At 38.6% G+C, this 12,154-nt stretch overlaps 1 protein-coding gene across 1 annotated transcript; it reads left to right on the top strand.

Annotated features, from left to right (window-relative positions):
- The first annotated feature begins 5,426 nt into the window (after nucleotides 1-5,426).
- hapln3 (hyaluronan and proteoglycan link protein 3) lies at nucleotides 5,427-10,589 on the top strand. Its single transcript, XM_005731469.1, has 5 exons — nucleotides 5,427-5,512; nucleotides 6,056-6,230; nucleotides 6,820-7,218; nucleotides 8,601-8,903; nucleotides 8,993-10,589. The coding sequence occupies exons 2-5, from the start codon at nucleotides 6,077-6,079 to the stop codon at nucleotides 9,307-9,309; spliced, it is 1,173 nt and encodes a 390-aa protein (XP_005731526.1). The 5' UTR covers nucleotides 5,427-5,512; nucleotides 6,056-6,076; the 3' UTR covers nucleotides 9,310-10,589.
- The last annotated feature ends 1,565 nt before the right edge of the window (nucleotides 10,590-12,154 follow it).

Below are 12,154 nucleotides of genomic sequence, written 5' to 3'. Positions count from 1 at the left end.
TTGAATAGCTAGCAAAGATACATAAATTCACTACTGACATTGAAATGTCTGTGAGTTCTTAGAAAGTCGCAAAGTGAAAATGTATGCTTCTTGAAAACTTCATGGATTGCTGTGTGTTGTTCTCCGGCACAGTTCTCCATATATCCTAATACTGGTGGCAAACCTTTCACTTTTCTTTTCCCAGACAATAAGCGTGACTCTGGTTATTCTCTGCCCTTTGTGGTTTGAAATGAAATATCTCGATGCAAATGTCTCAAAGCAATTAAGTGGTTTGCTAACATGCTGGGATTCTCACAGAATGGATCAATAACACTAAAGCAACTGAGCTTGAAGGTTAAGCTCATTAATGTTGCCATTATGTTTTATACAGGAATACCTTTTAATGCCTCTATTTGTATTTTGTGCACCTAAACCATTTGTTTTATGTACAGTAGACATTCTGAAAGTTCTAAAAGGGCAGTTAAAGAGGGTTTTGTAAAAGTATGTAAAATATATTTCATAATTCCTGACTGTTACTTGTGACAAAACATTTTTGTCAAACTTCCCTGTCACACAGATCTGTGGTTTAGCATGATTTTTAGAAGTCTTGGGCGACCGTGGTTCAGGGGATTGGGAAGCTCATCTGTAACCGGAACGTTGCCGGTTCGATCCCCCAGCTCTCTTTGTCCTGGTAGTTGTGTCCTTGGGCAAGACGCTTTACCCTACTGGTGTTGGTCAGAGGGGCTGATGGCACGATATGGCACTCTCGCTTCTGTCAGTCTGCCCCAGGGCAGCTGTGGCTGCAACTGTGGTTTGCCTGCACCAGTGAGTGAATGAATAGTGGAATTGTAAAGCGCTTTAGGTGCCTAGAAAAGCGCTATATAAATGCAATCCATTATTCATCTCGTTGATCTCAGTTATGTTGCTACATGAAAAAGAGAAGAAGACGCAACATTATCTCAAAATTTAGAAATTAGCAGTTACATCAATGTCAGACTCTGAAGACTTGAGAAAACATCCAGCACCTGGAGAGCACAAACATCTGCCAAGCTAGCTCGCTCTCTGGGCAGAATTTCCTTTTAAGGGAGGAGCGTTGTAATCAAATATACTTTAAAAAAAGTTTGTAGTCCAGTTAAAACAAGCACAAAATGCAGGCTTTTGTTATTTTGCCTGTTCTAACCCATTTTAATATACTTCACATAATTTTGATTACAATTATTTGTTATTTATGTGGATGTAGTGAATGTGTAACACTTATTTCACTGTTTAGTTAATTTGTTTAAATGTCCAGTAATAAATATCAAGTCAAAAAAGCTTTTCATCACAAGTTTATTCTGTTTTTAACATTGTCAAATTATTATTTACTGAAACAGTTATAACTTCTTACCGTAATTTGATGTCATACATCAACTATAATGTCATTGTAAAATAACATGATGCATAGAATCGTCATTTTTCATGTACTAAATAATTTTAAGCTGTCAATGCAAACAATGGCAGTAAAAAGCAGAGTCTTAAATAGCTCCATATATCATTATTATCAGGTTGACCTTCAGATCAATTTATTGATCCTGAACTAAAGGTCAAGGGTCAAATGTGATGATATTTTAAATGCCTACACTGTACTTTCTATTTGTTGACAATGTCGATTTTCAACCAATAAATCGTTAGCTTGACCTTAAAAACATTGATGGATGTAAAACAAATTTTAATGGATTGTTTACATGACTCTGCCCTACACCTCTATAAAGTTTTATCAGAATTTATTCAAAACTTTTCGAGCTATCATGTTTACAGACAGAATGATTACATGCACACACACAAATGGTACCATTTAGAGGTAATAAAGAATACCGCCTCCTTTCTTCTGTTTTCTCCATCACTGAGACCATAACACCGATTTGTGTGTGTGTGTGTGCGTATTACCTTAATTACAAAAAATTTATTGCGGGAATGAACTGATAATTCATATACAACATTTGGACTCCAAAAGTATATTATCTCCTTTTAGTGTATATATGGGCCTAATATGGCCATCAAACAGACCTGGGGGGTCCATTATCAAGTCAAAACTCTGATTTGTCCAGTTAATGTTCCTCCACTTACAAAAGTGCACTTTCTTAATGGTAACTTTCTTATCTTACCAGTTAAGTATACCAGTTACTTGTATACTAGTTAGCTTTAAGTAATGCAAAAAAGGGGTTGATTCTGGAGGCATTTTTGAGAGAGCTGGGGACCTTTGTGTTAGGGAGTTTTTTATTGTTTTATTGCTTATGCTTCAAAAGTTATGTTATACATATTTCACCAGACAGTAGAAACAGGAAGCTGACCCTGTGACACTGACAAGAGACCAGCACAGAAATACATATCCGCAGAAGTTGACTTGCATTATATTATTCTTAGAAATTGACCTGCAACACACATACTCTGTGACACACACACACACACAGCTTGCATGCAGACAGCATCAGGACCTGCGTGACAGGAAATGTGATTATATTTGCATATTGACGATGTAACCTATAAAAATAAACGAATACTGCAGTTCGGTGTGATTTGCTCTGAGCTTTTCACCCGTGCCGCACGTTGTCAATCTTAAGTGTCTCAGTGTTGTTTACTCACCTGACTGTTTGTTAACTGTAAATCTCTGACACTTTGTAATGATATTGGTGTGTAGAGGCTTCAGAAAGCCATCAACAATCAATCTCAGACTGATGAAGTCACAACTTATGTGGCTGGTATGTACAATAACAGTTAAACTATGTGAACTTTAGAAATAAATACACGTACAAGAACATAAAAAACATTAATGCAGATGGCCGCCCCTCCCTGAGCTGGTTCTGCCATGAGGTTTCTTCCTGTTAAAAGGGCTTTTTTCCTTCCCACAATCGCCATTTGCTTGCTCACACAGGGTCATCTGATTGATTGTTTTGAGGTTTCTCTGTATTATTGTCAGGTCTTTAACTTACAATATAAAGCAGCTTGAGGTAACTGTTGTTGTAATTTGGAGCTGTATAAAAAAACTGAATTGAATTATATTGCTTTTAAATCTGAATGGATTTGGTTTGGTTACATTCTCCATACAGTAACCGTATTTCACAAAAGCTGATAAACTTTTTGTACTGGGCATTTCATGTGAACCAAATTACATGTGAAAAAGTTTTGAGACATACATTTTTGACTAAAATGAAAGCGTGTGTTTAAACTACATATGTCTGGCCCTCGGTGTCATTCTCAGTGTGGCGACTGTGGTAAACAAACAAATTGTATGACTAGCATGTACATTGTTTACTCATTAAAATCCATTCTTTTAATGTTTTCCAGGGATTTGGGTCAACTTTTTCCTCAACATCCCCAAATCCACTACCACACCCCCCCACCATCTGCAGGAATAGTGGCGGGCTTGGGTTTCTGTTATGCTGGCTGGGTGTTAGTGAAGTCACTAGAAAAACATTAGTGGCTGCAGAGGGCTGCCCACAGAGGAAAGCATTGCGTGCAGAAGATTTTTTTTTTGAAGGGACTCTGTTGGAGGATGATCATTTGGAGGATGGTGCTGTCGTGCCAGGGCAGTTTTAAGGTTCACCGTGTAGCAGTGTCAAGAGGGCAGCTTCCATATGCACCTTCAGCCCTCACTCAGATATTCAGGCGGCGGCACATTTTACAGGCCTCAGTGGAGAACTGGAATTGCTCTTGTTTCCCACAATGTCTCCTTTTGTTTCAGCTAGTGACTGAAATATGAGTTCATATGGCAATATTTTTTCCATCTTACTTGAGGTCAGGGCCAAACATGGCATGGAATATTTTCTGTCAGCCTCATTATACACGAATCCACAAGCTGGCAATGACTAATTTTACAATACTGCAGAGACTAGGCAGCTTTTACATGTCTGTAGGTGTTAATAAGATATAAATAACTTTTTTGTTTTGCTCTTCTTGAAAGGCACCAGATTTTGAGGATTTTTTTCTTTAGCTTGCACTGACTACTACAAATATAATCTACCTGCACTGTTAAATTTTAATTAGGCTTTGAGGATTTTTCTCTAAATTTTGCTCTAAACTTTAGCTGTGATTATGTGAATGAATGCTTACATGAAGCTACAATGTCTTCAACCTATACTTAAACTCTGCGAAATAACAGATAACATAGTTGTTATCTGTTATTACACAGCTACATTTGTCTAATAACAGATCAGGTTTTGGTTTTATTTTAAATTTTGGGTTTGTCTGGTTGGATTTGAGCACATTTTTGTGAGGTCTTAAAGAGGTTGACTGGACTGAACTGACCCCTATAAATTTTTTGTCAAATAGCAGGCTCCATCTGTATGCAAGATGTAGTACACTACGTGTGTGCTGCAGTCATATTTACTGTTTAGGATCTTATTCCATGTGGCATCATAAACATAAGAATGTTTAATGCAACCTTTTACTATTGAAATTGTGTGAGATGGTCAAAATGTTTGAACTGCTCACTGGATAACTTTTCTCAAGCAAAACTGCTTCACTACTCAGGTTTACTTAAGGTTAGACAGATAAAATGCTACAAAATAAAATAAAAATAAAGCAAGAAGCTTGATTTAAAAGTAATTAAGTTGAAAAAGAAATGTTATAACAGTAGGCTACAATATTGCTCCTAATCCAAGGCAGTTTAGAAAGCTAGGGTTGTTTTTTAAATTTCTTTTTAACAATATTAATGTGGCCTAGTTGTTACTTTTAGGACATAAAATAGGCGAAATTAAACTTAAAGTGGAGGAAAGGAGTTATGTGGAAGCTAAACTGAAACCCCCGAAGGAAATCTGGGCAGTTAAGAGGTGCAATGAAGGGATTACAATCAAAAAATGTTGGATATTATCACATTTATTACAACATGCAAGGCTGATACCTCGTCAACGCCCTGGTCTTTTAACTCTGGACACTCCCATTAGATCACTGAAGTCTGCAAAACAGATGCTCATAGTTTTCACGGTGTCCAAGTTAAAACATGGTGAAGATCAGGCCTTTGCAGTAGTAAATCACGATCACATCCCAACCTTTTTAAAACCCGTTTTTGTTCTCTGTGCTTTAAGTCTTCTGATTGCTTTTACATGTTTATTCGTGTTTTATTTTAAAATCGATGACTTCACTTGAGTTGACCCAACTTTCCAAATGTATTTTCCATTTAATATGAAAACAGTTTCTCTATACTTACACACAGAGATATTCTCTTTTATAATAAAGGCTTTTGAGCATTGGATTTAGCAGTTTGGCTCACTTGCAAAGGCAAACTAGGCTGCATGCACTAGCATTAGTTTGGCACTCTTGTGTTGACGCATCAGAGTCGGTAGAAAAAGTTATAACGTGCTGCGGCGACGGTGTCTCCATTGCAGGACGATCTCATTGGTTCATCGGTGATGAGGTCTTTGCTCGAGATGCCTCAGCTCGTGACGTTGGCGCGCGCTCCCCCTGACTGGTTGGCTGGTAGGACGGTCCGGTGAGCAGAGACAGAGGATGAGGAGTAAGTGAAGCGAAGACACGTTCAGCGGACAACTGCTTTTCTGTGAGTGAGATTTGGATTATTTTTGTATTTTATAACTGGTCCCATGAACATTATTTTTTATTCAGGTGGTAAAACAGAAGGCTTTACTTATAAAGGGGACATAGCCGGTTCGCACTAATCGTTTCAGAGCTGAAACCTTTTAATGTTTTCGTGAAGATAAAAGAAGGCTTATAGTTTTCTGTTACTCAGGAAAGTTTAAGCTAATACGATGAGAGATTTGTCGGCATTTGTCTAACGACCGAGCTGTTAGGGAAAGTTTCTTCCGTCTCTTCAGTCTGTGCATTTGCTTTATTTGACGCCAAGAAATGTGAAAGGATCAATGAGAGTACTTTTACACAAATTCATTGAAAGTGTTTCGCAGACAGTTTTTTTTTCTACGCGAATAATCAAACTTTCCTAATGAATCGTATTAATTTATTCTGACTTGCGTTTTAACCGATAGTGTGTAACTTTCTCAAGCACAGACACATATAGATCGTTCGAGAGCGTTTAATCTGTGGCGCTCAGCTTAATTGTGATAGTCCTGTTGGGTATTTTCGACAGCTTTTAAGCTGAAGGAGCTGAATGAGCTTTGCTGCAGCCATGCTCAGTCTACCGCGCCCCCTTCTGGTCACCTGCGTGTATCTCCTGCTGCTGCCGGGCTGTCAGGGCAGGATCTTCGGCTACACCAATGGTTTTCACTACCAGGACATCAGCAACGGGAATGGACACGGAGAGAGTAGGTTGTCCGTGTGTTTGTGTGGACATGATTAACACATTCTGTGGTACATGCATCAACACACAGCTGGTCGGAACTAATTAGGATGTGGGAAAGCAGCTGTAATTTATGAATTTACAGGCAGTCATCCAGGGCTAACAAAACAAATACTGTTAGTAGTGAGCAATGTGTGTTTGTGTTACATGTAACATGTGTTTTTGGGATATTCTTTTATCTTCTTTTCTCCACATTTCGGTAAACACATCCATGTTTCTGTAACTCTAAACAGACTTTACAGACTTGAGTATCGTGTAATCAGATTTGTATTGTTACTATGAAACTCAAAATAATTTGGCAAATGGTAAACATGCATGCCGACTGTGCACTGATTATCATAGTTTTTATCTGTAAAATACAGGCTTATAATATAAACCATTTGGGTGAAGGCACAATTGACCTTCATAGACTTCATACAGGAGGACAACGGGGGAAGGTACAAGTTTATTTTGCTGTGATGGTGGTAAATTTCGATAAAAACCTTCCATTTAGACTGGCTCTGTTTGCTTTAATTCGGCCTTTTAACATGTTGTCTTTCTTCTGACTTTTCTAGTTCATTTTAATGGGATTCGTCTCCACGTGGAATCCCCTCAGTCTTCAGTGTCAGCCACTAGGGGGAGCACTGTCACCCTTCCGTGTCACTACCACTATGAGCCTGAACTGACTATACCACGCAAGACCCGTGTCAAATGGTCCTGGTTGCCTGCCAACACCATGACTCCACAAGTTTCTGCTGATGCCTTCCTCAAGGAGACTGAGGTTATGGTTGCCATGGGAAGCCGCCACCGCAGCTACGGCAGCTTCCGTGGCCGCGTGCGCCTGCGACGCTCAGCGCCAGGGGACATGTCTCTAGTAATCAATGAGCTACAGGTCAACGACACAGGAAGATATCGCTGTGAAGTGATTGATGGCCTGGAGGATGACAGTGTGACGGTGGATCTGGAGCTACGGGGTAAGATTTTTGTTTTTGAGTTTGGGCCTCAACGTGAGTCAGGTTGGATTAATTCTTGTGGGGGCCACAAAAAATGCTGTGGACTTTTGGTTCCAAGAGCAAGAGGGAGCTGAACTCAATAAAATCATAAATCAATCAAATCAATCATCTGTGTTAGAATGGAGACCTCTCTATGGTTTCACCCTACCGCATAGCTGGATTAGGGTCTACGCTTCCAAATAATAATGGTACTTCTAATAGCAAAAAAGTAAATTATTATTTGTTTCCTAAATTATGAATTAATTTTATATTTGAAAACATTTCCATAGGACCATATAAAATGTACAAAATAAGTGAAATGAAGCCCAAGTCTTATATGCTGAATGAGCAATTTTCAATAAATGGGTTTAAAATCTGAGCCCAGTATCAAGTTCTGTTTGATCTCCAACAGTACATATTGCAAAACAAATATTTAATTAATCACATTACCATAGAATAGCAGATTATGCATATTATTTTATGGCCTTCAACAGCCCTGAGTACCAGAGACATCATAGTATTTGAAATCATCAAATAGATTAACAGTAACAGTATCTAGTTTCATCTAGTATCAGATTGGACTTGCAGTTTTGTTATTTTTATGCAGACAAAGTTTGTGATAAACGTTAACTTGTTAAACAAAGTGAAAGCTTAAGAGAGGATTCATGAATGAATAAGTGGATTTATTTTTCATAGCAGCTTTATAGGCTATAAGGTGCTCTTGTTTGTAGATGTATTTTAAGAATATAATAATGTATTTTGGTGACCCTACATTTCCCGTGAAACTTGTGGTATAGCTGTGTGCATGTTGGACTCCACAAGACCTGTCCTTTGTCACATTGTCAAGGCACAGTCATGCTGCGGAGGGTGTCTTGTCTCAGGATCTTAGTTCTACTTTTTATAGATGATATGATTTTTTTTTTAGCATAATCAAATGATAGGCTCCAGCTTGAGCTGTGTGTGAAGCGGCTGGGGGGAGAAATAGCACTTCCACATCTGAGGCCAGGGTGGAATATGCCCACTCTGTGTTGTTGATGACTGCTGTGGGGGACTACTACCCTACTTGGAGGTGTTTTCATGTGAAATGGCACTTTATAAATGGGAGTAAAATGTAACCTATTTCCATCCAACAATCTTCTTTTTTTTAAATTTGCAAAACAAAAATGAAAAATGCTGACTTTATTTTTTTACCAGTCATAAATGAAAAAAAAAGAGGATTTTCTGAACTCTACATTTCAGAATATACTTAAGATTTGACATGAGCATTATTTGAGTTGTATTTTGGGGTTTTCTGATCATGTTGAATTAAAAAAGAAATGTACTCATTGAGAAACTGTTGTAATACATTTTTCCTTCACATACAGGTGTGGTGTTTCCTTACTACTCTCAGAAAGGACGCTACCATTATAACTTCTTCAGGGCCCAAAAAGAGTGCCAGGATCAGGATGCTACTTTGGCTACATTTGAGCAGCTCTTTACAGCATGGGAGGAGGGGCTAGACTGGTGTAATGCTGGCTGGTTGGCTGATGGCACAGTGCAGTATCCAATCACAATCCCACGTGATGGTTGTGGGGGCAAGAACTTGGCTCCTGGTCTACGGAGCTATGGACAACGAGACCGTGTCCTTCACCGATATGACGCTTTCTGCTTCGCTGCGTCTGTTAAGGGTGAGTATGAGCATGTTTGAGTTCATTTTTTTACATCTAAAAATTCCAGGTCATTACAGTTTCTTCAATGATTATTCTCTTCTGGATAGGGACAGTTTACTTCTTAGAGAACACAACAAAGCTCAACTTCACTGAAGCAATCCAGGCTTGTTCCAGTGATGGAAGTCAGATTGCCAAAGTGGGCCAGCTGTATGCTGCATGGAAACTGATGGGATTGGACCACTGTGATGCAGGCTGGTTGGCTGATGGAAGTGTCCGTTATCCTATCACAAAGGCCCGGGCTAACTGTGGTCCATCACAACCAGGTGTGCGTAGTTTTGGGTTCCCCCCTCAGTACCTGAAATTCGGTGTCTACTGTTATCGGTCGATGCTCTGTTTTAACGCGGGACAAATTAAACCATACTAATAGTGAAGCAGGTTAAAGCTCTGCTTGAGAGGTTAGCATTAGATATAGCCTGGATGCAAATTAGCAGTTAGCCAGTTTATTCCTCTCTGAGCTATTTTAAAGTAATGGAATTTGGTTTATCTCTCTCCATCTCAAATAGACCAATGACACAATTGACTATGAAGCAACTGTTAAACTAACTGTGGACATCAGTCTTGCCGACATGTCATTGTTAAACATGTAAATCCAAAATCATGGGTGTTATTATGTTGCTGCAAGAGCATTCACTCTTTGTTCCATCACTCTTTTTCCTTCACACCTGTCACTATCCATTTGACAGTTGTTCCTGTTTGGTACACAACAGATGCTGATATGTCTGTGGTCACAGCTGGGTTTCCAGTTTATCTCAGAGGTGTTAGTTGGGGTTATCATCACTGTTTCAAGGCTCACCCATTGTGCACAAAAAAGTAGATGTGTACATATATCATTAGAGTTGGAGGCACCATTTATTTGACCTGCAGAGAGTAAGTTTGACCATAAACTCAGCCTGACACCAAACAACATGAAAGTACCCAGACAAGCAAATGTTCATATACTGTTTGCCGCTAAGTGCAACATGTCTCAATCACAGCAAAATCTTGCAGTAAAATGCACAAGGCCATTGTTTATTCCTGCAATTAAATGATTTGTGCTGTCAGTTTCCATCTCTGCTAATTTAACTTTAAACTTTCTGCAGCTATTTTTAAATTTGGTTGAAGGTTTTTGACATTGATCCACCACTAATACTGATTCATTTGATGACTCATTTCAAGCTCAGGGAAGGTGTACAGACTCAGAAAAGTCCTCTTCCCATCCAAAGTATTTCACTGGTGTCCAATCATAGCTTTCGTTTATATTTCTCAACCATATAATTCAGAAGTTTGCACTGACCCTTTAACCAAAACAATACAAAGATTAAAAAAATAATCAGTTGTAATAGCTTTATACCACAACCACAGGCTTTTGTGGAGCATCTTAATGGTTAAGGGAGTAGATTTTATTTCCCTCTAAGATCTTTCCAGCTGGTCCGCAGTTTTCTGTCTCACATTTGAACATTTTATACAAATATAATGTGTTTCTTTTTATTTTTAAAGGCTGATTAAGAATTGTGTTCTCTGTTGGAGGAGGAAGTTCTGGACTCAGTATTACACTACCCTATTTATGTTCATTGTCAAAGAATATTTACATACAAACATACCTTTTTTGTTTTCATTATGTCTGTGCATTTGTACTACTTTCTACAAACTAATAAAAATACTGCTGTGAATACACTTTCATTTGAGTAACATTTTTTTATGTGGGTGGTGTTACTTAAACAAATTCCTTTAAATCCTGCTGTTAAAAAACCTTCGTTAACATTTTCAATTGTTTAACTACATCAGCGACTTCAACACCAGTGATGGGTGATTTTTCCACTTCCTCCCCAGACTATGCTTACAGTAAAGAAGGCATGGTACTGAGGATCTCTAACTATATTCTCGGTCGAAGTCAGGAGTGTCCCATCTCCACTGTCAACGGTGTATGTAGAATACCACTTCCCCTGATGGTAGGACCTCAGTAACCATGCCCAGGCAGGGTACACTGGACCCTTGATTTGTTCCACTCACCAGGATTTGCTGAACCACTCTTTGTTTGGCCCCACCGCCAGGGAGACATGGGAGACCGTATCAGGGGCAAGTTGGCCATAGCTCATGAAATCTTGCACAAACCCCTCCACCGTGATGCGGTGTTGATTCACGCAGGGGTATACAAAATAGAAAAAGAGTGTCAGAAGCTGAACATTTAGGATAGTGTGAAGCAGCTCATAGGTCTTTGACTCACAGATTACCTTTACACATACTCATATCATCATTTGAAACTTTGGCTTTATTTATTATGAGCATCTAGTGCTGTAAAGGAATATACAGAAGGGGAAATAAGTTTGCTCACTTCTAAAGAAATGAACATTCTCTCATTTTTATGGTAGTTTCATTTTAAGAGAGAGAGATAGACAATCAAGAAAAAACACAAAATATATAAAAGTTATAAATTTATTTGCATGTCATTAAGAGAAAAAGGTATTTGATCCCCAACGGAAAACTCGACTTAGTACTTGGTGCAGAAACCCTTGATGGCAACTGCTGGAAGTAGGAAGACGTTTTTTATAGGTGTTCACCAGGTTTGCATACGTATCATAGATTTTCTGTAAGATTGAGGCCGAGTGTCTGGTGACTATGCCACTCCATGACCTTAACTTGTCCTTCTTTAACCACTTCTTTGTTGGCAGTATGTTTTGGTTCATTTTCATGCTGGAAGACGCATCCATCTTTAGACCTCTGAAGGAAGGAGGTTCTCGGCCAAGATTTTACAGTATGTGGTCCCAACTTTGGCTCCTGAATGTGATGAAGTCGTCCTGTACTATTAGCAGAAAAACAGCCACAAAGGATAATGTTTCCACCTCTGTGCTTGACTGAGGGGATGGTGTTCTTTGGATCATACTCAGCATTTTTCTGTGGACAGTTGTGCTTTATCTATACTTGATGATTTATTGATTGTGATGTGAGACACAGCCAATAGGTGGGAGACTGAACTCTGTCTGGATTGTAAGGTTCAAATACTTATTTCACTCAGTGACATGTGAATAAATGTATTAACTTTTATGTAACACATTTTTTTTCTGGATTTTTGAGTAAGTATTTTATCTTTCTTTATTAAATTGTAACTACCATAAAAATCTGATTAAATTTTTTTCATTGTAATTGAGCAAATCAATGACGCAATCTTACAAATTCAGCAGGGGACCAAGTAATCACCACCCCCGATATATATATATATATATATATATATA

Source organism: Pundamilia nyererei, unplaced genomic scaffold (assembly GCF_000239375.1).
Source record: "Pundamilia nyererei isolate P.nyererei 1_Seehausen unplaced genomic scaffold, PunNye1.0 scaffold00043, whole genome shotgun sequence".
NCBI lineage: Eukaryota > Metazoa > Chordata > Actinopteri > Cichliformes > Cichlidae > Pundamilia > Pundamilia nyererei.
The sequence above is the reverse complement of the archived record's forward strand: the minus strand, read 5'-3'. Positions and strand labels throughout refer to the sequence as shown.

Coding starts and splice junctions, on each gene's coding strand:
- hapln3 (XM_005731469.1), top strand. CDS start 6,077: ATGAGCTTTGCTGCAGCCATGCTCAGTCTACCGCGCCCCCTTCTGGTC. Junction 6,231..6,819: donor CGGGAATGGACACGGAGAGA/GTAGGTTGTCCG, acceptor TGACTTTTCTAG/TTCATTTTAATGGGATTCGT. Junction 7,219..8,600: donor GGTGGATCTGGAGCTACGGG/GTAAGATTTTTG, acceptor CTTCACATACAG/GTGTGGTGTTTCCTTACTAC.